This window comes from Callospermophilus lateralis, chromosome 2 (assembly GCF_048772815.1).
Source record: "Callospermophilus lateralis isolate mCalLat2 chromosome 2, mCalLat2.hap1, whole genome shotgun sequence".
NCBI classification, from domain to species: domain Eukaryota; kingdom Metazoa; phylum Chordata; class Mammalia; order Rodentia; family Sciuridae; genus Callospermophilus; species Callospermophilus lateralis.
In genome coordinates this window covers 141,510,955-141,536,766 of record NC_135306.1, presented here as the reverse complement: position 1 = coordinate 141,536,766, position 25,812 = coordinate 141,510,955, and the positions used below count along the sequence as shown (strand labels likewise).

The 25,812-nt window shown below is 35.0% G+C and overlaps 1 protein-coding gene and 1 long non-coding RNA gene across 3 annotated transcripts in view; one reads left to right on the top strand and one right to left on the bottom strand.

Moving 5' to 3' along the window:
• Pcf11 (PCF11 cleavage and polyadenylation factor subunit) overlaps positions 1-19,138 on the top strand; it is a 25,726-nt gene extending 6,588 nt beyond the window's left edge. The window contains exons 4-16 of one of the 2 annotated variants that reach the window (XM_076846573.1): positions 38-232; positions 1,312-2,429; positions 2,818-2,998; positions 3,102-3,192; positions 4,147-5,705; positions 7,356-7,455; positions 10,502-10,621; positions 11,765-11,870; positions 14,862-15,045; positions 15,616-15,771; positions 16,199-16,291; positions 16,835-16,870; positions 18,024-19,138. In XM_076846573.1, coding sequence (XP_076702688.1) covers positions 38-232; positions 1,312-2,429; positions 2,818-2,998; positions 3,102-3,192; positions 4,147-5,705; positions 7,356-7,455; positions 10,502-10,621; positions 11,765-11,870; positions 14,862-15,045; positions 15,616-15,771; positions 16,199-16,291; positions 16,835-16,870; positions 18,024-18,239 — 4,155 coding nt within the window. In that variant the 3' untranslated portion in view covers positions 18,240-19,138. Of the gene's footprint in view, positions 1-37; positions 233-1,311; positions 2,430-2,817; positions 2,999-3,101; positions 3,586-4,146; positions 5,706-7,355; positions 7,456-10,501; positions 10,622-11,764; positions 11,871-14,861; positions 15,046-15,615; positions 15,772-16,198; positions 16,292-16,834; positions 16,871-18,023 lie in introns of both variants that reach the window. The other variant, XM_076846572.1, reaches the window with a different exon arrangement.
• On the bottom strand, positions 18,626-25,812 carry LOC143392693 (uncharacterized). The gene is made up of 3 exons (XR_013090397.1): positions 25,634-25,812; positions 24,880-25,048; positions 18,626-24,124 (listed from the first exon to the last, which is right to left on the bottom strand). It is a non-coding gene; the product is annotated as an uncharacterized LOC143392693 (long non-coding RNA).

The following is a 25,812-nucleotide window of genomic DNA, read 5'->3' as shown; positions in this document are numbered from 1 at the left end:
TAGATATGTTTTCTTAACAAAGTATTTTTTCTTTTAGCCTGAGGAGCCTTCAACACCTGGCACAGTGGTCAGTTCCCCCAGCATCTCTACTCCTCCGATTGTTCCTGATATACAAAAGAATCTTACTCAAGAACAACTAATAAGGCAGCAGTTACTGGCAAAGCAAAAACAGTTGTTAGAACTTCAGCAGAAAAAGCTGGAGCTTGAGTTAGAGCAAGCTAAGGCACAACTGGTAAGTACAGAAGATTTGGCATTTTAAGTAATTTAAACCTGTCATCCAAAATTTTGATTTGAATTGTATCAGCATGTTATTTTATTGATATTGTATTTTCCCACTTAGTTTGCAAATTATGGTGTATTTATTAGACCAAATTTTTATATCCTTATTGGAAAACACATGTTTATAAGCTGTACTGTATTCTCCAAATTGTTTTATCTTAGATTGCTGTCTTATAAGGTAGCGCTTTAGTTTTTTTAACCATTATATAAATATGGATATAATATTTGCAGTCTCAAGATTGTAGGTGTACTGCGGTGAATGTTTTTGCATAGTTTTGCATAGAGTTTCATTGAAATAATTAGGCTTCAAAAAGCCTACAAAAGAAAGGCTATCAAAATTTAAAGAGAAGAATGTATTTTCATGCATGAATGACCTTATACTAAGCTATTTTACTTATTTGAGAATCAAGAGGTATAGGAAGACAAAATTTTGCAAGATCATTAACAGTGCTGTTCTGGGAGAAACTAAATTTCATGACAGAATATAATGACTGACATAGAATTTAATTTAGTAGTTTCTTAGGCATAATCTATTTTAGAATCCTGAGTAGTTAGGAAGAGGGAGTTGTTGTTGTTTTTTTTTTTTTTTTTTTTTTTTTTTTTTTTAAGAGAGAATTTTTTTTTTTTTAATATTTATTTTTTAGTTTTCGGCAGACACATCTTTGTTTGTATGTGGTGCTGAGGATTGAACCTGGGCCTCATGCATGCCAGGCGAGTGCGCTACTGCTTGAGTCACATCCCCAGCCCTGAAAGGGAGGTTTTTTAAAAACATTTTTTAACTTTTTTGGCAAAGATGATGATGTCTCCTTATCTAGGTATTATAAAGCCATAAAAGAAAGGACTCATGAGAGGTAGTGAATCACCTATATATATATGGGCTTTCTTTTCATTATATATACATTAGAAATGCCTAATATAAATATGGCATCAAGTAAATAAGTTTATGGAATATAAGAATTCTTCATAATGTCAGGAAATTGAAATAACGTGTGTGTTTATAGTATAAACATGAACATTTATTTTGTATTTCAGGCAGTTTCTCTTAGTGTTCAGCAGGAGACATCCAACTTGGGTCCTGGATCAGCACCATCCAAGTTACATGTTTCACAGATTCCCCCTATGGCAGTTAAAGCCCCCCATCAGGTTCCTGTACAACCTGAGAAAACCCGTCCATGTCCATCTTTACAAATTCAGGATTTGAAAGGAACAAACCGGGATCCTCGTCTTAACAGGATGAGCCAACATTCTTCTCATGGAAAAGATCAGAGTCACAGGAAAGAATTCCTAATGAACACATTGAACCAGTCTGACATTAAGACAAGTAAAACTGTACCCTCTGAAAAACTAAATTCATCCAAACAAGAAAAAAGTAAATCAGGTGAAAAAATAACCAAGAAAGAACTTGACCAATTAGATTCTAAATCTAAATCTAAATCTAAATCACCATCACCTCTGAAAAACAAATTATCTCACACGAAAGACTTGAAAAATCAAGAATCTGAAAGTGTGAGATTGTCAGATATGAACAAGAGAGATCCAAGATTAAAAAAACATCTTCAAGATAAGACTGATGGCAAAGATGATGATGTGAAAGAGAAGAGAAAAACAGTAGAAAAAAAGGATAAAGATGAGCACATGAAATCATCTGAACACAGACTGATTGGAAGTAGAAATAAAATCATAAATGGGATTGTACAGAAACAGGATACAATAACAGAAGAATTGGAAAAACAGGGGATAAAACCAGGGAGATCGAGCAATAGAAAGCGTTCACGATCAAGATCACCCAAGTCCCGGTCACCAATTATACATTCCCCAAAGAGAAGAGATAGGCGGTCACCCAAACGAAGGCAGAGAAGTATGTCTCCAACTTCAACACCTAAAGCTGGTAAGACTCGTCAATCTGGAATTAAGCAGTCACATATGGAAGAATTTACACCACCTTCCAGGGAAGAAAGAAATGCTAAGAGAAGTACTAAACAGGATGTTCGAGATCCAAGGCGAATGAAAAAGACTGAAGAGGAACGACCACAAGAAACTGCAAATCAACATTCTACAAAGTCAGGCTCTGAGCCAAAGGAGAATATAGAAAATTGGCAAAGTTCTAAGTCTGCCAAAAGATGGAAATCTGGTTGGGAAGAAAATAAAAGGTATGATATTAACATTTTTGATCAAGTACAATAATATATGTATTTTAAAGATAGTATTAATGAAAAATTAGGAAATGATTATTAAATGTTAAGATTCATTTTTGTTTCATTTAATTGTTAACAGTGCTACAGTTTAAATACCATCAATTATTCCTATTTTACAGATAAGGAAACTGAAGTTCAGAAAGGTTTATAAATTCACCTAAGGCTACAGTCCAGGGCATGCAAGAATCAGAATTCATACCTGAATTTTCTTGACTTGTTTTTACTTTTTATGGTTACTTATGTATCTATTTAACTGAGTCATTTGGAAAGGATTGTTAAATATGGTCTTGAGTATTAAAAAACAAACTAACTTGGAAGTAACACACTGCTTTTATGGTTTCAGTTTACAACAGGGTGATGAACATAGTAAATCTCCTCATCTAAGGCATAGGGAGAGCTGGTCAAGCACTAAAGGAATCTTGTCACCTCGAGCCCCAAAGCAGCAGCATCGATTAAGTGTAGATGCCAATCTTCAGATTCCTAAAGAGTTAACTCTTGCAAGCAAAAGAGAATTGCTTCAAAAGGTAGTTACTATGGTTAATCCCATGTAGTCATTATTCTGTTTTGTACTTAATAAGTACTTTTTATATTTAAATTATTTAATTTGCTCTTATCATCCCTATGCAGACGAGTGAACGTTTAGCATCTGGTGAAATTACACAGGATGAGTTCCTTGTTGTTGTGCATCAAATTCGACAGCTTTTTCAGTATCAAGAAGGTAAACATAGATGCAGTGTACGGGATAGTCCTACAGAAGAAAATAAAGGTGGATTAAAAAAGAAACCTCTCTTATCTGATGCTGAATTAACCTACTATGAACATAAAGCAAAACTGAAAAGGACACAGGTTCAGCATTCATTTCCAAGACTTGATCTCTTAGATCCTGATATTTTTGACTACCCTTTGACTGATGCCTTGTTGTCTGGAATAGAATGTGAGCCATCCAAAAGTAAACATGCAAGTAGGAATAGTGGAGCACAGTTTGACAGAAAAGAACAATTTAGTGAAAGAGCAAGACGTCTTTCTCCTATATCTGGGAGTCGTACTTATGCTGAGAATCTTTCACCCCATGAGGGCCGGAGAAGACATGACGAGCAAGTCTCTGCTAAAGGTAGAAAAAGTTAAATCAGATTATGCCTATTGAATCACACAGCAGTGAAGGGAAAATGAACAAGCTAAGTGGGGATGGATTTTATTACTGTTCAGACTACCTTTTTTTGTTTGTCTATGTGTCTGTTTTGTTCCCTTCCCTCCAACCCCCATATGAAAAGGGAAGGGGAAGGGAGTTAGTATTTATAAGGCCAGTTGTGTATTAGGGATTTCACTAGGTTCTTTATATATGTAATTTGATTTAATACAACAACCTGATGAAATATATATTATCCCCATTTCAGATAAGAAACAATGGAGAGGTTAAATAACTTGCACTCAATGTCAAATAATAAATTGATAGGGTGGGGATTTTTTTTTTAATCCATGTGTGTTTGAATACAGAGGGCATCCTCTTACCTGTATTGCTTGATGCTATCTTGTCTCTTCCCGCCCCTCTAATATAGTGAGATAGATCTTATGTCTTTGGATAAACATTTACATGAATATAAAAAGAAGACTTTTAAGGTAATTTAATATAAACTGAAATTTAGTGAAAATTCTTTTTTTTTTTTTTTAAAAGGTGTGCGAGAAGAGCAGAGATCTCCATTCAATGATCGTTTTCCACTTAAGCGACCTAGATATGAAGATTCAGATAAACCATTTGTAGATAGCCCAGCATCAAGATTTGCTGGCCTTGATACAAATCAGCGGCTTACTGCTTTAGCTGAAGACAGACCATTATTTGATGGACCTAGTAGGCCATCAGTAACAAGAGATGGCCCAACCAAGATGATATTTGAAGGACCTAATAAATTAAGCCCTAGAATTGATGGACCTCCTACACCAGGTTCTCTTCGGTTTGATGGGTCACCAGGACAAATGGGGGGAGGAGGCCCTTTGAGATTTGAAGGACCACAAGGTCAGTTAGGAGGTGGGTGTCCTTTGAGATTTGAAGGTCCTCCAGGACCAGTAGGGACACCTCTGAGGTTTGAGGGGCCAATTGGTCAAGCAGGAGGAGGTGGTTTTCGGTTTGAGGGTTCCCCCGGTCTAAGGTTTGAGGGATCTGCAGGTGGTTTGCGATTTGAAGGACCAGGGGGTCAGCCTGTGGGTGGTCTCAGATTTGAAGGACATCGTGGTCAACCTATGGGTGGTCTGAGGTTTGAGGGACCTCATGGTCAGCCTGTGGGTGGTCTTAGATTTGATAATCCCCGTGGTCAACCTGTAGGTGGACTTAGATTTGAGGGGGGTCATGGTCCATCAGGAGCTGCCATTAGATTTGATGGACCTCATGGTCAGCCAGGAGGTGGGATCAGATTTGAGGGGCCTTTGCTACAGCAAGGAGTTGGAATGAGGTTTGAGGGCCCCCATGGTCAGTCAGTAGCTGGTCTGAGATTTGAAGGACAACATAATCAACTTGGTGGAAACCTCAGATTTGAGGGTCCACATGGTCAACCAGGGGTTGGGATCAGGTTTGAAGGACCTTTAGTCCAGCAAGGTGGTGGAATGAGGTTTGAGGGTCCTTCAGTACCAGGAGGTGGCTTGAGAATTGAAGGGCCTCTGGGTCAAGGTGGTCCAAGATTTGAAGGTCATGCTTTAAGGTTTGATGGTCAGCCAGGTCAGCCATCACTCTTGCCAAGATTTGATGGATTGCATGGGCAGCCAGGTCCTAGATTTGAAAGAACTCCTGGTCAGCCAGGCCCACAGAGGTTTGATGGACCACCTGGACAGCAAGTTCAACCAAGATTTGATGGTATACCTCAAAGATTTGATGGTCCACAACACCAGCAAGCATCAAGGTTTGATATTCCTCTCGGTCTACAAGGCACACGATTTGACAATCATCCTTCACAAAGGCTTGAATCTTTCAATCAGACTGGTCCATATAATGATCCACCTGGTAGTGCTTTTAATGCCCCATCCCAAGGACTACAATTCCAAAGACATGAACAAATGTTTGATTCACCTCAAGGACCAAATTTTAATGGACCACATGGCCCTGGAAACCAGAGTTTCTCAACTCCCCTTAACAGAGCTTCTGGACACTATTTTGATGAAAAGAATCTTCAGAGTTCTCAATTCGGAAACTTTGGCAATTTACCTGCACCATTATCAGTAGGAAATATTCAGGCATCTCAACAGGTGAGTCTGTTGTTACTGTAAAATTATGTGATGTGTAGATAAGTCAACTATTTTTAATATTTCTAGGGTTTGTGGAAGTCCTTCAGGACATAGTTTATTGTGTAGAGTGAAATGAAGTTCTTAATTTACTTCATTTACACTAGGGATGGGTGTCTTCCAGGGATATTTGCAACTTATATCCACAACTGATTTTAGCTCTTTCTTCCTGCTCCAGGGAAATATCTGTCTTTCTCCTTTTCCATTTTCATCCTTTTCTCTCTGCTTTCATACACACATGCTGTTTTTTGTTGATTTCTGTTTTGTTTTTTGCTTCAAAGCTTTGAAGTATTATGTTTTATAGACCTCTGTTACATTGAACAACTGTTGAACCCAGTTATGCTATAAAGTAACTATAGAGCTGATTTCTTACACTTTTTTGGTCAAGAACTTCCTTAAATAAGAAAATGAAATTGTCCGCATTTTCACAGTGAATACAATCTCTTCTTCATTTTCTCTTCCTGTGTTCACCGTCTTTCCATTCACTCCAATCAGATAACAATTGCTTGATATTAAATAATAACACAGCAAACTTGCTATCTATTTTTCAGATATACTCTGGTTACCCAAACACATAGTCATTCATTAATGCTCATTCATATTTATTCTGCATACATTTAAAAATGCATACTGAAATAATTTTAAAGCAATATGTTTACAATTTGTGATGAATTCAATTGAAAATTTAATGACTGTTCCTTGCTTGCTAAAGTTCTGGACTAAATTTACTTTATACTGGGTGCTGACACTTTACTAGGACAAATTCATTTCATAGTAGTAAGACTATTTAGAAGAAAATGAAAAATAAGAAAAATCTTAAAAGCACATTATGAACTTATTGATAGAAAGTAGTCTCCTGTTTATATATCCAGTTATTTGGAATCTATTCTTATATGTTCTTAAAGAAATGGTAGTGTTATTGACAGATATTCTAAAATGGGACTTAATTTAGTTTTGTTTCTATGTTATATAGAATTGGTGGTTTTTTATTATCTCTACAACACTGAAAATTCACATGGATACTGACAAGGCTTATAAATGGGTATTTATTTTATGTAGTAGCAAGAAGTTGAAGTCCTGCCTCCCTATGATCTACAAACTAGTATGCAAGTACAATACCTGTTTCAAAACAGGTCTCATTTTTAATATTTTGTGATGCTGGGGATTAAACCCAGTGCCTTGTATATGGTAGGCAAGCAGTCAACCTCTGAGCCATAATCCCATCCCTGACTAACATTCCCTTTGACATCTTTTATGATCTACTTTCTACTCCAGTTATAAACCTTATTCCAAAATGATGACCATGAAGGATAATAACCTGGAGTTCAGATTGGCTTTAGACTCTGGAAAGAAGTCAAGGGTTTGGAGTTTTGGCCTCAGCTTTGCTAAGTAGCCCCATGATTGTATACAAGTTTTATTGTTGTATGACAGTTCTTCTATTTGTAAGTAAGGGAAACCTTCCCCAAGGTAAAGTGACTTGTGTAAGGGCACAGGGCTAGTTGACATCTAATATTTGTATGGTATCTTAAACTTTTCAAGGAAGTTTCAACTTATTCTCAGTTCTTTATAACTGTGAGAGATGTAAGGAAAGATACTATTTCTTTTATCTTAAAGGTTATGACTGGTGTTGCTCAGCCGGTAGCATTTGGCCAAGGACAACAATTTTTACCAGTTCATCCACAAAATCCTGGAGCATTTGTTCAGAATCCTTCAGGTAGGTACTTTCTGAACTCTGTTTTTTAAAAAGAGAATCGTTGTTTTGTTAAGTGGCTAATTTTGTCAGTTTCAGAAAATGGCATTGTTGAGAGGGCATATTAAATTTAGAGAGATTTAAATCTGGCTGAAATGTTTTTGTTCCCTTGCTGAGTTTATTAACATTGTTGATGTGTATCCATGTTGACCTTATTTACAGCTAGAGATGGTTAACCTGGACTTGTAGAACAGAAAAAAGAGGGTAGAAGTGGGATTTTTGTGTTAACATAGAGTAAAATAAATGACAAACCTCAGAAGTCTCAATTATTTGAGCTATTATATATATATTTATTTTTATTATTATTTTTGATACTGGGAATGTGCTTAAACCATTAAGCTACATCCCCAGCCCTTTTTTATATTTTATTTAGAGACAGATTCCCTGAGTTACTTAGGGTCTTGCTGAGTTGCTGAGGCTGGCTTTGAACTTGCATTCCTCCTACCTCATCTTCTTGATCTGTTGGAATTTGATATTTTGAGTTGTTTTGTGTGTATACATGGATTATGATTCAGGTGAACATTTATTAAGCAAATACTGGGGAACTTTTATAAAATTGATTCATTCATATTTTTGTGGGCACAAAACTAGAAAAACTGATTTCTTAGCCAGGTCTGTTGTTACACATTTTTGTTGTTGGTGAGTCACAATTAACAATGGATAAAAAGAGTTTTAAAATTTTTTTGAATTTTAGTTTTAATATGTGGTAAATATATAAATTATGGTGATTTGTAACATAACTGCAAAGTTAATGTGTTGAGATCTAACCCAACCAAATAGTAGTAACATTTGTTTTAATTTCTAAATAATTTAAAAAAGCTATTTTCAGAAATATATATATATATATATATATTTTTGTCCTCACTTTAATGAAAAGGGAAGGAAAGGATTGGGATTAAATTTAGAAGACCAGGGTTAGAATCTCTACCCTGACACTTTATAAGTGAACAGGGTATAAGCAAATATCCTGTTTTTCATTTTTTTTCATCTCTGAACAGGAGATGGTAGTGTTATTTGCCTGGGATATTTTTTTTTTAAGAGAATCAAGTGAGGTAGTATATGTAAAAGTACTTTGTAACTTTTTAAGTGCTCTATTAATGTGTTTTCCTTTATAAACCAGTTTTCCTTGTTGAGTAGGGATGTCTTGTATTGGGTTAGTGGCATGAGATAGTATACAAAGACTGAATTTTCTTCTTTTACAAGGTTGGGCTATATGTGTGTTTTTGTATGTGTGTGCGCACAGAGTATAGCAGTATCACAGAGGAAATCAGATTTGATTCCCCTGGGTTGAGAGTATTGGATGAGATGTTAGGAATGCCTTTCAAGTGTGCTTATTCTTTTTTTTTTTTTTTTTAATATATATATATATTTCACCTTTATTCTACTTATTCATTTGTATGTGGTGCTGAGGATCCAACCCAGGACCTCACATGTGCTAGGCAAGCACTCTATCACTGACCTCCAGCCTCAGCCCCACAAGTGTGCTTATTCTTATAAGAGATGTGAATAGTATTCAGTGGGCTATCTTCAGCTTCTCTCAAGGTTCCTTCTCTGATTTGAAAGTGAAAACAACACTTTCCTAATGGTTACTCCTTGTTCATTTATTCATTGAAACATAAATTGATCATTTATGATCATTTATGATCATTTATGCTGGGTATTGTGCTAGGAGGAATTTAATAAGGTTTCATCCTTCAAAGAGCTTTTTAGTGTAGTAGATTAGATTTATTGATTTTTTTTTTCTTAAATAATGTGTATGGTGCCAAATATTCCAGGGACTTAGAAATATTTAATTCATTGGATCCTTATAACAGCTGTAGGTAGGAACTATTATTAACAGTCCCGGGAAATTGATGCAAAGATAAGAAACTTGATCATGTCCCCAACTGAAAGTGGTATTTCTAACTTTCTGGCAAGGAGATCTGACAACATAATTTGTTCATGCTCTTGATCACTAAATGGAATGTAACTGTTAAACTAGTTGCGAAATGCTATTGTAATTGATTAACTACTGGGATTGATTTATTCATTCATGCATTCAGATATTTAATTTGAAGACATTAGCCTACTGTGATAAATGTACAGCATTATAAAGGTTAAGGGTAGGGATTGTGTGTATTGTGGACACAAATAGAATTTCTGCTGGCTGTTAAGAGGAACATTTAGTGGTTCAGAACAGTTTTTTGGAGGTGTAGGCAGATGTATAATAGTGACAAACATTTTATTTTTACATTTTTGCAGTGCTGAAACTCAGTGCCTTGAGCATGCTAAGCACTCTACCACTGAGCTACAACCATAGCTTATTTTTATAGTTAAAGAATCACAATTTTTATCAGAATAGTGCTTAGCAAAATATGGTATCAGATTGAGTTTGAGGAGAATTTTGTTATGCTTGTCTCATTGATTCAAATTATCAAAGCTGTAATAAGCCTGACACTGTTTAGCAAAAGCTTGAACTGCTTTGCAAAATTAAGCACAGGCCATAGGGGCAGTTGTATTCTGAGCTAGATGGTCGTCATCTTGCATCAGTTCCTCTGGGGAGCAGTGGGGTCAGGAGTACTTCCACTTTGGCCTTGGGTTATTTTTCCCTCCTAGAAATCTCTGCATGAGATGTTATACTACTTCACCTATACAAAACAACTTTTCTCAATGTGGTTATAATTAGATTAGAACATTAGAAAGGTTAAAAATCAGACCTACCTATGGCACTGTTTTACATAGGAGATTGAGGCTTTCGGTTCTCTCTACACACTTTTTCTTGGTATCAATTAGACAAAAGTGGGTAGTACTGGTTTTTTAAAGATAACATGTTTAATAGTATTCTAGAATATTTTTTGTTGGTGATGATTTGTCAACTTAAATGAAAAATTAACTTGAGCTTTTGAAGTAATAGATCCAAGAATAATAAGATTTTTTGTTGGTAGAACATCTTGAAGAAAACTTAGAAAAATGCTTAGTAATGTAATGCATCTTTAAGTTCTTTTACTTTAAGAATGTTATTTTTTCAAAGGCGCTCTTCCTAAGGCATATCCCGATAATCATCTCAGTCAGGTGGATGTTAATGAATTATTTTCAAAACTGCTAAAAACAGGAATTCTCAAATTGTCCCAGCCTGATTCAGCTACAACACGTAAGTGTGATTTTATTCTTTATGTACTAAGCTTCATTTAGTTACAGAGATGTGTTATTTGATATAATAATTTTATAAATGTCCTTATAGTTGAATTCTCAAGCATACCTTGTATTTATTTTAAATTAGCAGTTTTATTTCAGAATTTCTTTTCATTCCATTGACTTTACAAATCTCATTTTATTTTTCATTATATTGGGGTTTGAACCCAGGGTTGCTCTACCACTGAGTGTTCTTTTTTTTTTTTTTTTTTTTTAATATCTTTGTTTTACTTATTTATTGTTATATGGTGCTGAGGATTAAACTCAAGACCTTGCACATGCTAGGCAAGCACTCTATCGCTGAGCCACAATCCCAGCCCCCCCACTGAGTGATATTTTTAAAAATTAGTTTAATGGGGCTGGGGATGTGGCTCAAGTGGTAGCGTGCTCGCCTGGCATGCGTGCGGCCCGGGTTCGATTCTCAGCACCACGTGCAAACAAAGATGTTGTGTCCACCGATAACTAAAAAATAAATATTAAAAAATTCTCTCTCTCTCTCTCTCTCCCCTCTCTCACTCTCTCTTTAAAAAAAAAAAAAAAATTAGTTTGACACAGCGTCACACTATTTCCCAGACTGGCCTCAAATTTGCAATCCTTTTGCCCAGCTTCCCAAGTAGCTGGGATTATAGCTGGAATTACAGTGTGCCACTGTACTCATCACTACTTTTATTTAAAAAAATTTTTTTTTAAAAATCAGATATAATTGGTTTATTATGACATTTAAAAAAATTGTCTAAGATTGAAAGGTTACTATATGGTGGACATTTATTTTAGTTAACATTCCTGCAGATGTCATATATAGTTTTAAATTAGTTATTCTCCATCAGTGTCGAATGTAAATTGATTTAGAATTTGAATATAAATTGAATATTTATGAAATAGAATTTCAAGAATTGAAAGTATACTAAGTTCTTGGCCAAATTTGAATATAAATTGAATATTGATGAAATAAAATTTCAAGAAGGTGTACTAAGTTCTTTGGCCAGATCAAAGCACTGAATAGTTGGGTTTCACTGTATGCTTATGGCATTATAATGTTCCTCTGTGAAGAACATATATGAGTAAATGATATTCAGAAATTTGTGTCTTTTCTCAATTGAAGAAGTAAACGAAGTTGCTGCTCAGCCTCCCCCTGAAGAAGAAGAAGATCAAAATGAAGATCAAGATGTTCCAGATCTCACTAATTTTACAATTGAAGAATTGAAACAGTACGTAATCTAATTTTCCTTAAAAGAGACAATGACTTTAATAACAGTATATGTTATTTCATTATTACTATATTATTTTCATTTTATTCCATTTTACTGTTCTAAATTTTAGAAAGCTCCCTCACATCCACCTGTTTTTTGGAATATGGTAAACTATATAATGTAATCTTATCTTTAGGAAGCCTGTTTTTAAATCCCCTTTAAAAAAGTCTGTGCTGTGCAGGTATTTAGGTCAAAAGGCCACCACAACATTTCTATTTTTTAAATGTTTGGTGTAGAAAATATAAATAAAAGGTATTAATAATTCATGTTTTCCTTTTTTTTATTGGTACTAGGGATTGAATTTAGGGGTGCTTAAACCACTGAGTCATATCCCTACCCCTGCCTTTTTTTTTTTTTTTTAAGTAGTTTTTAGTTGTACTTAGACACTATACCTTTATTTTATTTATTTTTATGTGCTGCTGAGGATTGAACCCAGGGCCTCACATGTGCTAGGTGAGTGCTCTACCGCTGAGCCACAACCCCAGCCTGCCTTTTATCTTTTAAGACAGGGTCTTGCTAAGTTGTTGAGGACCTTACTTAGTTGCAGAGGCTGACTTTGAACTTGTAGTCCTCCTGCCTTAGCCTTCCAAGATGTTGGGATTACAGATTTGCACCACAATGCTTGGCTCATGTTTTCCTTTTTGTCTTAATTTTTTCTGTATTCTTACACTATGGAATTTCAGAAGGTTAGGTCTTTATAGCTCAATCTTATAAGAAATGTTATGGTCATTGTGAAAATGTAGGAAATATAGGTAGCCCTAAGTATCTGCAGATTCCACAACTGTGGATTCAACCACTTTAAGAAAATGGGTTGGTTCTGAATATGTACAAATGTTTCTCTTGTCATTATTTACTAATTAGTTTGTATAAGAACTACTTACATAGTATTGTGTTAGGTATCATAAGTGATCTAGACATGATTTTAAAATATACAGGAGGATGTGTAGGTTATTAATACTATGCCATTTATGTAAGGGACTTGAGCATCAGTAGATTTGGGTATTCATGGGGCATTATGGAACCAAGTCCTTGAGGATAACAAAGGAGAACTGTAAATAAAATCAGGAAAATAAAACTAACTACAGTTTTCTCTTTATGGATAACCACTATTAACATTTGTTATCTTTAAATAAATTTGTTATCTTTATTTTAAAATTTTTTTTTGGTACCTGGGGATTGAACTCGAGGGCACTCAACCACTGAGCCATATCCCCAGCCCTATTTTGTATTTTATTTAGAGACAGGGTCTCACTGAGTTGCTTAATGCCTTGCTTTTGCTGAGGCTGGCTTTGAACTTTTAGTCCTCCTGCCTGAAGCCTCCTGAGCCACTGGGATTACAGGGGTGCACCAGTGTGCCTGGTGATATGATATATAAAAATTTAAAGCTATTTTCTAGTAAATGAATTCATTATATTCTTTTATCAGAAAAACAGCTAACAGGTTTACCGTTTTAAAAATCAATATTTTGAAGTTAAAGGCTTAAAAGATGGCATCCCTTTTCCTGCTACTATTCTTCATCTAGCTCTGTCCTTTAAAGGCAACTTTTTTCACTCAAACTTCTTTTTTATTAAAAACAAATGCATCAAAGTTCTTTTATATATATATATATATATATATATAAATTATTTTTTTTAGGTGTAGATGGACACAACACAATGCCTTCATTTTTATGTGGTGCTAAGGATCGAACCTGGGTCCCTCCTGTGCTAGGCGAGTCCTCTACTGCTGAGCCACAATCCTAGCCCCTTCACTCAAACTTTTAACATATTTTTTCTATCATTTATATCTTGATTTCATAAAATATGCTTTTTTCCCTCCTTCCTTCCTTCCTTGGTGCAAGAGACTTAATCCAGGGGCGCTTAATCACCGAGCCACATCTTTGCCCTTTTTATTATTTTGATACAGGTTTTGCAAGGTTGCTGAGGCTGACTTTAATTTGTAGTTCTCCCAAGTTGCTGGGATTATAGGTGTGCACCACCACACTTGGTTGCTTTTTGATTTATTATGTTTAGATGAACTGTGAAATTCTTAAAAGTAAAGATTTGGCTAGCTCTTACTTTTTTTTTTTTTTTTTTTTTTTGAAGTATAAGGTCTTGTTATGTTGCCCAGGATTGCCCCAAACACTTGGACTCAAACCATCATCTTGCAATAGTTTCTTGAGTAACTAGGACAACAAGCATGTTAGTGTACTTGGTTAGCTAGCTCTTTTATTGTCCTACTAATTCCCTCCATGTAGTTATGAAACTGTTTTTCATTAAATTGTCATTCAGTGTTAATAGTATGACAAGTAATTTTTCTAGAATGCATTCTAGTTTTCTAGAATGCAAAGTATCCGTATTCTATATTTTGCTTTCTTTTTCATTTGGAGTTAATAACTGCTCTGTTTTGTATTTTCTCTTACTTGTTCTGTGTACTTATTACTTCTCAAATAGGGAGTCTAGAATTTAAAAAATGGACTATAGTAGGTTTTCTACAGATCTTATAATTTTTAGTTAGCTATCTGTTGTTATATAGTTGGCTATTTCACTGTTCTTTAAATCAGTGGAGCAGTTGAATTATTCAGAACTCCAAATACCTATTGGGGTGAAATCTAACTATTCTGCCGTATCTACTTTGATATTAACTCCAAACTGAGAATCAGCCAACCACTATGGTCTCATTAGCTAGCATAAGATCATTCTATTTTTAGCTAAAAAAGGAGGTAAGTAACTGGGACAGGGCCATCAATAAGCTTACCTAGGCTCCATGTTCCATTATTCATCAAAGTTTAGGTAAAGTGAGCCAGTGATACTAGTAGGTAAGAGTATTGATGTCTGGATATTAACTGTTTCAGCCAGCCTTCTTGATTTCACCCTTGTTAAAATATGGCAAACTGAAGTTATTTGGAATTGATTTTGTTCTTTTAGCCATTGAGATATGTTATCGTAGACTTTTTCTTTTTCAAAACAGACGTTATGACAGTGTTATAAACCGACTGTACACTGGTATTCAGTGTTACTCTTGTGGAATGAGGTTTACAACATCACAGACAGATGTATATGCAGATCACTTGGACTGGCACTATCGGCAAAATAGAACTGAGAAGGATGTTAGTAGAAAAGTCACTCACAGACGTTGGTACTACAGTTTAACGGTAAGTAATTCATATGCCTCCGAACTTTCTTTTAGGCTTTAGTTTTTGGATATTCTGAATAAACTTTGACACCTAGAATATAAGCAATTATTTACATAAAGGTATTTTGGAGAGTATTTGCTTTTTGTTGAGTTTTGAATAATATACAAACCTGTTCCAGGTTTAAAATTCCAAGGTACAGTGAATGAATTATTTTTGTGAAAATTGTATATGAACTTTTTCTTGTTTAAATTAGTTGTAACTTTAGGGCTCATGGAAAATAACATTAAGATACATACATGTGTATATAATTTTGTTTGTGGTGTTAGGGATTAAACACAGGGCAGTCATGCATGCTAGGTTTTGTGCTTCATTACTGAGGTATACCGCTAGTCCTAACATTAAAATCTTGGTTGTTCATCAGTTGTTGTTACATGTTGTCCATTAGTTATGGGGCTCAGTGAGAAGATATAATATTTAAACAATATTGTAGAAAAATACACCTTTACCTTTAAGTGGCATTATATTGAAGATAAGCAGTAAAAGTTTAGGAACAAATGAAATATTCTTTTTAAATCAACTCATTTTAAGGACTGGATAGAATTTGAGGAAATAGCTGATCTGGAAGAACGTGCAAAGAGCCAGTTTTTTGAAAAGGTGCATGAAGAAGTTGTGCTCAAAACTCAGGAGGCTGCTAAAGAAAAGGAATTTCAAAGTGTACCTGCTGGACCAGCTGGAGCAGTTGAGGTCAGAGAACAATGTTTAAATTTTATCCTTCACTTCCTTTAATAATCATAAACATATCAATTTATTTATATCCTTCTAATGATTTTAATATTTCTTATAAGCTCTATCATTGTGTTGTGAAATGTTAACTGTTTTCAGAATATTTAAAACTTTTTTATGTGTTGGACATTGTTAAACTTTTAACAACATTCTAAGTTTCTTAAATATATATTTCTTTAATGGGATTAAATGTTCTATTATGTAAATTTTATTTATTTTTTTAAATATATTTTTTTAAAATTTGTAGTTGGACACAATACCTTTATTTTATTCATTTTTATGTGGTGCTGAGGATCGAACCCAGTTCGCAATTTCTTGCTAGGCGCCAGCTCTACTGCTAAGCCATAACCCCAGTCCCTAAATTTTATTTTATATGATTCTATTTTAGAGTTGTGAAATCTGTCAAGAACAGTTTGAACAATATTGGGATGAAGAAGAGGAGGAATGGCACTTAAAAAATGCTATCAGAGTAGATGGAAAGGTAAAATTTCAGTACTTTATAAGGAATGTTAAAGTTATATTTTTTGTTGGAGTAGCTCAATTCTCTGAAAGAAGATTCCTAATTGATTATTTTTGGATTTTGGTCAATAAAAAAGGCACTGACCTTTAGAGTCATAGAATGTTTGAGTTTGGAAGGATCTTAGCAATCATCTGGATGCTTACATAGCAAATGTCATAATTAGTGCAAGACTCAATACTAGGTCTTCTAAACCTACTTAGTTATCTTTCTTTCTGCCTAATCATGCTATTATGATTCTGAATTTATATTTCACTATCAAATTGTTATTGCCATGAAACCAACCCATGTTTTAGTAGGTACTTAAATGTAGAAGGCAAGTTTAAAGAGAAATCAAGTTTTTTATATTCCTTTAAAATTCTGTAAGGGTAAGGATAATTTGGTTCATTAAACAATGTTCTTTTGATAGAACATCACCTTCTGGTTTAAATTTTAAGAGAAATCATTTTAGAACATTAGAAATGAATATGCATGAAATACTTATTTACCATTTTCTTTTTGTTTCAGATATATCATCCATCATGTTATGAAGATTATCAAAATGTAAGTTTTTTCTGGATTCTGTATTTGTTCTTATTTACATCAATAAATTTTAATTTTCAATTATTTTTTGCATCAGAAAAAGTAGTTAATCTTACTGAGTTATTTTTAAAAAATTTTATTATTTTTTGGTACCAGGGATTTAACTCAGGGGCATTTAACCCTGACGCACATCCCCAGCCCTTTTTATTTTTTTGAGAATGGTTTTCAGTAAGTTGCCGAAACTGGCTTTGAACCTGTGATCTTCTTGCATTAGCCTGCTGAGCTGCTGGTGGTATTACAGGTTCGCACACTACGCCTGGTGCTGTTTAATTTTGATGAGGCAGTTAGGTTGGTCACCAAATATTGGTGTTTTATAGGATCTAACATTATGAAATATTTTTATTAATCCTTGTAATTTACTTGAATCTTGATGTCTTTTACTAGCCCCAAGGAAATGTGGAAATCTAAAGAGAAGGATCATGATGCAAATAGCGTTCATGACTATGGGAAGCATTTACTTTTTTTTTTTAATATACTCCATTTAGCCATCTGATATTAAATGATCAAATCTTAAAAAATTGACACCAGTCTGGTGGTCTTAAGTTTAAATTGTTATATTTGTGGCTTGACCATTTTTGTAACCAAATGATGGTATACATTGTCAAATTTGTTTAAATCACCATAATATTAGTTTCCTAGGATTTTTGAAGGTGTGTGAGAGATATGCCTATATTCCCAGCTCCTTTGAAGGCTGAAGTAGGAGGGTTAAGAGTTTAAGGCCAACCTGGTCAATTTAGCAAGACCCCCTGACTCAACAAAAACAAAAATCCCCCATATCCTCAAGTGTTTATAGTCACAAAAATCCCAGAGTATTTGTATAAGGGACTACCATCTTTGTAAGGGTTAAAGACAAAAGCTTGTCTAATCAACTTCTTTTGGCTGTATATTTGATAACAGATCAGCTGTTACTGGACAGCTCATTGCTAAATACGTATTGAATATTCAGTGTTTTTAGTATTTGGCTGCCTTTGCATGTCTTATGGGGAAGGGGGGAGGTATTTTAGTTGCTTTTTGTTATGTGTTCCTTTGCCCATACAAAGGTCTTATAAAACTGTGATTTAACGTGATAATTTTGAACTTTCATCAGTACTTATAGGGCTTTTTCATTTTGTAGACATCTTCATTTGATTGTACACCGTCTCCCAGCAAGACACCAGTTGAAAACCCTTTGAACATTATGTTGAACATTGTAAAAAATGAATTGCAAGAACCTTGTGAAAGTCCCAAAGTTAAGGAAGAACGAATTGATACTCCACCAGCTTGTACAGAGGAGAGCATAGCAACACCTACTGAAATTAAAACAGAAAATGATACAGTCGAGTCAGTTTAAATAAAATGAGAAAGGTATGGTTTTCTTTTTTAAAAAAAAGCTGCTGTTGGATCTAGAACGTGAAGAATTTTTTATGTATATATAGACATATATCTATATAAATTGTCTAGCTGAGGCAGGGCCTTCAGCTATAATTTGGTTAATAAATACATTTTAGTATTTGCATTTCCTACTGCCTGCACAGTTTCAGGTGCTTGTTGTGTGAAAGTTCTGTAGATGTGTGCAAATTTAACAAAATGAAATTGTATGTGTAAAAATGTACGATTTTCACTTGTGAAACTGTAAATTATAAATAAAAATATTTTTGCTATCCATGGAGTGTAATATTTATGCACACCATCAAATAAAGACAGTGTTTCTGTACTTTTTATTGGGTAAAAATGGAAATAACAGCAACCTCAGCATAAAGATTTTTTTTCCTAATAGCTTCCCATGATTATAGCAGCAAAGTCTGAAGTTAATTTTATTCTTCAAAAGGGGACTGAGAGCACTGTAGGACTTTTCTCAAATAGAAAAGCCAGCTTTGAAAAAATTTTAAAAACAATAGGACATATTTGCCTACATATATATAGGTATGTATCTCCCAACTATAGAAACCACCCAGATGTCCATTTTTGGAAAGTATCCAATGACATGACTTTTATTCTTGGACATTGATGCCATCAAGAAATTAACAAATATATTTAAGTACTAAACATGATTTTTTTTTAAAGGTATTTTTCAAATTGTCAAATGATTTAATGCAGATGAACATATTTCTATTTTAAGTTACAGGGGAATCTGTTAGAATGCTCATTTGCAACATGGTTAACCTTTTTCCTTTGTTGGTTTTGATTGAATTAGATGGATACCATGAGATGTTAATATTCATACATGTAATAAATAGAATGATGAAGAAATTTCTGGTTTGTATTTCTTTATTTCTTGTGAGTTTTTGGAATGTGCTTGCTTTTTTTCTTATGTCTTTTTCATCACTTGTTTTTTAAAAACATATGCGTGGTACCTGCTATGAGCCAGGTACTCTGAGACATGAGATGAATACCTTCTGCCATTTATTCGGAGGAGATAGGTATAAAACACTGAAAGTTATTTGTTTATTGAGGTCTTACTATGTGGTAGGCACCGGCAGACTTTCTACAAGTATTTTCTTTGATACTTAAAACTATGCTACATGATAGATGATATTTCCATTTTATAGATAAAATTCAGCTACTCACTTCAGATGTTATACAAAATTTGAACTTGCCTTTGTCTTATTCCAGTACTAATGCAATAAAAATAAAAAACACAAGATAAATGCTAAGATAGAAGTAGGCATACCAAATCACCTGGAGGTGGGTTAAGGAATACTTTACAAAGATGGTAATATGTGAGCTTCAAGGATAACTGCAAGTGAAAGCCACATTGATAGGAAGGATATCTTTTGGAGAATTAATAGCAGATGTAAAGGATTCAAATGGGTCATGTGTTCTAAAAAATTGATTTTCATGACTAAAACCTGGTAATTTTCAAATAGATGATGAACTTTCTTGGACATGCAGCCATTATAGATGTTAAACGAAGTGATATCCTATTTTTTTCTCCAAGAATCTTATGATGCAGAGAATTCCAGTAAGAAAATCAAGTATTCACTGGAGTTATGAATTAAATGAATTTCGGTATACATGAATGCTGCAATGGAAGAATTTTGGGGGGTCTGTGAATTAAAAAATGTAGGCTGAATTTTCTGTTATACATTTTTCTGGAGACACTACATAGGTTTAATCAAACACAGGTATGGAGTGTTCAAAAGGAAGGTGATATTCAAACCTATCAGCATACCAAGTGTATCCATAAGAGAGAAGAGGGCCAAGGACAATTCCTTGGGAAATAAAAAGCTGGCAGCTGGGAAGATAAGGGAAAAAGTGCTAAAGAAAGAAGGCAAATATTCATGTCAGCAGCTCAACTCACAATAGCCAAGCTATGGAACAATGTAGGTATCCCTCAACAGATGAATGGGTAAAGAAAATGTGGTATATACACACAATGGAATATTATTCAGCCATAAAGAATGAAATTAAGGCATTTGCTGGTAAATGGGTAGATCTTATTTCATGCTAAGTGAAATAAGACAATCCCCCCCAAAACCAAGGGCCAATTATTCTGATTTATGGATGCTAAACCACAACAAGGGAGGGTGGGGAGGGGAAGAATATAGAAGCCCACTGGATTAGACAAAGGGAAACAAGAAAAAGGGACTGGGAAGGGCAACAGGAAAGACAAAAGAATTAGTTGGTCATAACACTCAGAGCCTTGTATACACGACCAGGGTAACTCCACATCATGTATGACCACACCTAAGTAGAATTAAGTTATACTCTATGTATGTATATTCTGCCCAAATACATCCTTACTTTCATGTATAATTAAATTTTTGGTTAAAAATGAGAGATTGACCATGGACTCTGTCCTGAAGAATGTAAATATTATAAACCACAAATTCAAAGGGGGAAGGAAGCAAAAAGAATCATCCCAATTAAAAAAAAAAAAAAGGCAAGAAAAGTAGAGGAGGAAAAACTTGGCAACAGGGAAAACAAAAAAATCAACACCTTTAAGGGATGGGCTAGCCAACAAATTAAGCCACAAATATATGGCAAGACTGAGAAATACTTTAACTGCTGAGTATGGAGTGCCAAGTCTAGGTACAAAGGGTAGTGTCGATGCGAGTTAATGAAATATAAGGGTCTAACTTTGGAATGGAGGAAGGACAATGCTTTTTGTGAGATGGTCATTGGTAATTACTGTTGGAATTCAGAGTTCAATTCCTACTTTTCCTGAGTGGGAAGCCAGAAGTGGGGTAATGATCTAGCGCCGCCCTAAATTTAGCTGCCTATTAGAATCACAGTGAAAGTTAAGAGAGTCCTCATCTATCAAGTCTCATTTAGTTGATTCTCATTCAAGGGCACCTCAAATATTTAGAAAGCTCTGCAGTCAATTCTAATGAACAGCCAGATAGAGTAATCAATTTAGAAATCAGCCACCTTAGATTTTGGTACCAAAATCAGATGGAAAACTAATATTCAACACAGCACTGGGAGCTAGAATTAGTAATCAACACTGAAAAATGCACCAAGAAAAGCTAAAGGAAGCCCCAGAAAAGGTGGAACATTATATTTGAAATTTGAGAGTTCAAGTTTGCAAAGAATAAATGGAAGATTGTTGTGTATGCCCCAAAATGTAGACATTTCATTAAGTTTATACCTACTTTATAATATTATCTGGTCTTAGTGTAACTTTTCCAATTTTGATGGTCTGGAAAATACAAAGCAATCTCAAAGTAAGTTAGTTAATAAACAAGTTAAAAATAAGCATTGGGAAGAAAAAAATCAGGGCTTATAATTTACAAATTTAGTAATTCCCATGTAACAGTTTAACTCAAAATGGAGGTGTCTATATTCTAGTTATGTTTTTTTGGCTGGCTGGCTGGTCTTGCAGACTAGTTAGCACCCTGAAAGAGGTTTATAAAAAATATTCAGGAAAACCTAAAGAGGTATCTAACCACACCTGCAAATAGAAAGATGTAGTTGACTAAATAGGTAAATTGGAGGCAGAAATGGAAAGTCAAGAGCTTTTGTCAAATGCCTGAATTCTGTGAAGCTGGAAGTTCTCTCCTAATCCTAAATGGGGTCAGCTCCCTGAGATAATGGGTACTTTGTTGGGCAGAGGAGGACAAGTTAAATAAGGACCAAAATGTATTCATAGGGAGGTAAGCACCAAAGAGAGAACAAGAATGCCTGGGAGTAAAAGAGAAGAGTACATGGGCAGTCAGGGTGATGCACATCTGTAGTTCCAGGTATCCAGGAGAGGCTGAGGCAGGAGGATCACTTGAGCCCAGGAGTTCCAGGACAGCCTGGAAAACAGTGAGACTATCCCATGGGGGTTTAGAGTACATGAGCAGAAAGAGATGGTTATTAAAACCCTAGTCACTATAGCTGGCCCTGCTCCCTTCTGTGGAACTAGATATCAAAAGGTGATTTGTGGGAGATGAGAGAGACCATACTTTATCATTTTACTCTGGAAAAGTTGGTGAAAGCAATTTTTACACACTGGACCCACAATCTCCAACTCAAAAACAAATTTCTATTCTCTGAAATGCTAGATGTCTCCTCCAGCATGAATTCTGAACATTGTTTCAACTGAGAAACTTCCTTTATTTTCTAGTACCAGAGATGGAACCCACAGTGTTTAACAACTGAGCCAGATCCCCAGTCCTTTTTATATTTTATTTAAAGACAGGGCTTCCCTAAGTTGCTTGGTCTGGCTTTGAATTTGCATTCCTCTTGCCTAAGCCTCCCAAGCCACTGGGATTATAGGCATGTGCTACCACACTCGGCAAGAAACTTCCTTTAAAATTAGCCACTTACCTTGAAATCTTGTGCAAAACTGGTTTTTATATCTTTAATACACTGTTTTACTAAAATTGCTCTCCTCAGTATATCAATGATTTTTTTGCTAAAACTAGGGTCCTTTTCTTAGCTACTTAATCTCTCTTGGCTCATTATTTCTTAAACTACCTTCTTTGCTTTATGTGACAGTACATGTTTTTCTTTGCTTCTATCTTTAATTTGGTAAGGATTTAAAGTTTTTTCCTAAATCAAAAGAACAATTATAAAAAACTGAAGAATACTTTCATACCCTCTCTTCACTTATGCATAATCACTGAGTTAACAATATGGTATAGATCCTTTCTAAGCTTATGATTCTTTTAAAAAATTAAATGGGATTTCATATATATATAATTTTTTTTTAATTTTTAAAATACTTTTTAGTTGTCATGGACCTTTGACTTTATTTGTGGTGTTGAGAGTCGAAACCAGTGCCTCATACATGGTAGGCAAGTACTCTACCACTAAGTTACAACCCCAGCCCCCACATACATATATTATTTTACATCTTTTTTCACTGTTATCTTACAATTCGTTCCATGCTGATTAATTCCTTTAGATTTGCATTTCTACCACTCTGAAGTATTCTGTATTATAAATGTAGTAAAATTTATTCAGCCATTCTCTTACCAATGGATATTCAAGTTTTTTCCTAATTATAATTACAAAGTGTTGTAATGACTATCATAAGATATGTATATCAGCAAGTTATTTTGAAGACTTTACAACCAGACAGTTGCTGATTCATAGCTAATGTATATTTAAATTTTGAGAAAGGGCTGGGGTTATGGCTTAGTGGCAGGGCACTTGCCTCGTACGTGTGAGGCACTGGGTTCGATCCTCAACACCACATAAAAATAGATAAAATAAAGACTTAAAAATAAAATTTTGAGAGAGCTGGTTAGGGTTACGTTAGCTTCATAGTTGGGAACACTCCTTTCTTAATGTTTTGTTTCTAGTGACTTTTGTCAAAGATAGAATACTTTAGGATATTCTTTAAAAAAAAAATTTTTTTTTTTTTTTGAGATAGGGTCTTGCCAAGTTGCTTAGGGTCTCACTAAGTTGTTGAGGCTGGCTTTGAACTTGCAATTTTTCTGCTTTAGACTCCTGAGCTGCTGGGATTACAGATGTATGCCACCACGTCTGGCTCATTCTTGCTTTTATTTTTAATTCCTCTTAAGTTTATTTTGGGGGATTTAACCTTATCTGTTTTTCTGCTACTTGTTTCTGCTTCCTGTTCTGACTCTTCTTGGTATGTGTGTACCCTTTAAAGATTTGTCATGTGCTGCCTCATTCCCTCCATGAGTTCTTTCACTCTATATAATATAGCAAAAAGTAAAGCCTTTACCATTATTACAGAAGTGGCTACAAGCACTGTATTAATTTGGAGTCAGTTTTAGTAGGTTCCAACTCCCCAACTTTTAGTTATGCGATCTTGGCCAATCTGAATTGTTTCTTCATCTGTAAAAATAAAAATAACAGTAAAGATTAGGTTTAAAGTATCTGCGAACCATTTAGCATAAAATTGCTCATATTTATAACTCAATAAATATGAAAGACAAATGGCCACAGTTACCCATTTCTAAAATCAGATTGGAATGAAGACTAATCCCAAACTTCTTTTTAATCCACCTGACAATCTTTCAAGCCATCCCACTCATCCACACAACAGCTTCCAACTAAGCCCTTTCCTTGAAGTAAATATTCCAGATGTTAAGAATGCCAAGATGGCTAAGATACAGTCTCTACCTTCCGGAAGCTCAGAACCCCTGCATAATCACTGAGTTAACAATATGGTATAGATCCTTTCTAAGCTTATGATTCTTTTAAAAAATTAAATGAGTTAATTTTTTAACTCATTTGGGGTGGAAGTGAGAACTGTTAAATAGGCAATTACAATACAAAGGTGATAAGTGATCTAATTGATACAGGTTGTGGAAATTAAGACTCTGAGAATATGTGCAGCAAGACTGAAGGACCTAAGTTGGACTCTTCATTCAGATATTTTTACTGTGTATCCTTAAGCAATAAACTTTTGTATCTTTTTTTTTTTTTGATCTGTAAAAAGGAATATCTATTTGGAAGGCTGCAGTATGAATTACAGAAGAAAACTAAAATAAAGCACTCCATATAATGGGGGCGAAGTGATTTATGAATTCAGTAAATGGCAGTTATTATTAATTACAAGATGCTATGTTCAAGAAAGGTAATTGTACCTCAAAAGAGAAGAGGTAGTGTCTGCAGAATTCCCCAAATGTGTCCTCTGGACAAAGCTGGAGGGTGGGATGATGGGTTTGGGGATGGGCGAGGCAGGGTAGTTTTGGGTAGGAGGAACAGCACAGCTCATAAATGAAAAAGTGTTTCCAGGACCCCAGTTCATTATTCCTGAAGGGAGAAGATATGTGTGGCAAGGCATTATTAGTGGAAAAAACAGCTGAGAGGGGAAGCAAGGTGGGCCATATCCCCGAAGGGCAGAAAACTCTTAGTATTTTCGGCTGCTGGCACCAAACCTGACCCATAAATTTACAACAAATAGTGAATGGAAGCGATTGTGTTAATCAATGGAGTTGGAGAGAAAGATTTTAGTTGAATAGGAACATGTTACAGTGAAAGAAATCTGGATTTGAGGTTAGAAGACCTGGAGCAGTCTTTTGACGAATGAATGACCTGTGTTTTTCACCGGCTTTACAACTTACCTGCTGTCCGACGTTAGAAAATTACTGATAATATATTGAGTCTTGACCTGTAAAATGGGGATTAACACCTAGCGAGATAATCACACAGCCCGGCATTAGTAGGCACTCAATAACGCCAGCGGCTGTAGCTGCTAAATTCTCTCTTAGGTCTTTTTCAATATTTGTGAAATGACATGATAAGAACAGATTTTCTTCCAATCAGCACTGAAAAAGTATATTAGGTTTGCCAAGGACGAAAAGGCCCCACCCGGCCCGCGCTACACAGGTCACCTACGCAGACTGCAGTCCTGGGGCCTCCATTTGGGTCGCTGAGCGATAGAGGGCGAGATGGATGACAAGCTGTTCTCAAGACGAACCTCAGGCTTCGATAGGTTCTTCAAGACGGATCAAAAATCTCACCGAATACCGATCCACACCTCCTTCCCTCCGCTCCAGAAGCAAAGCCTTGAAAAA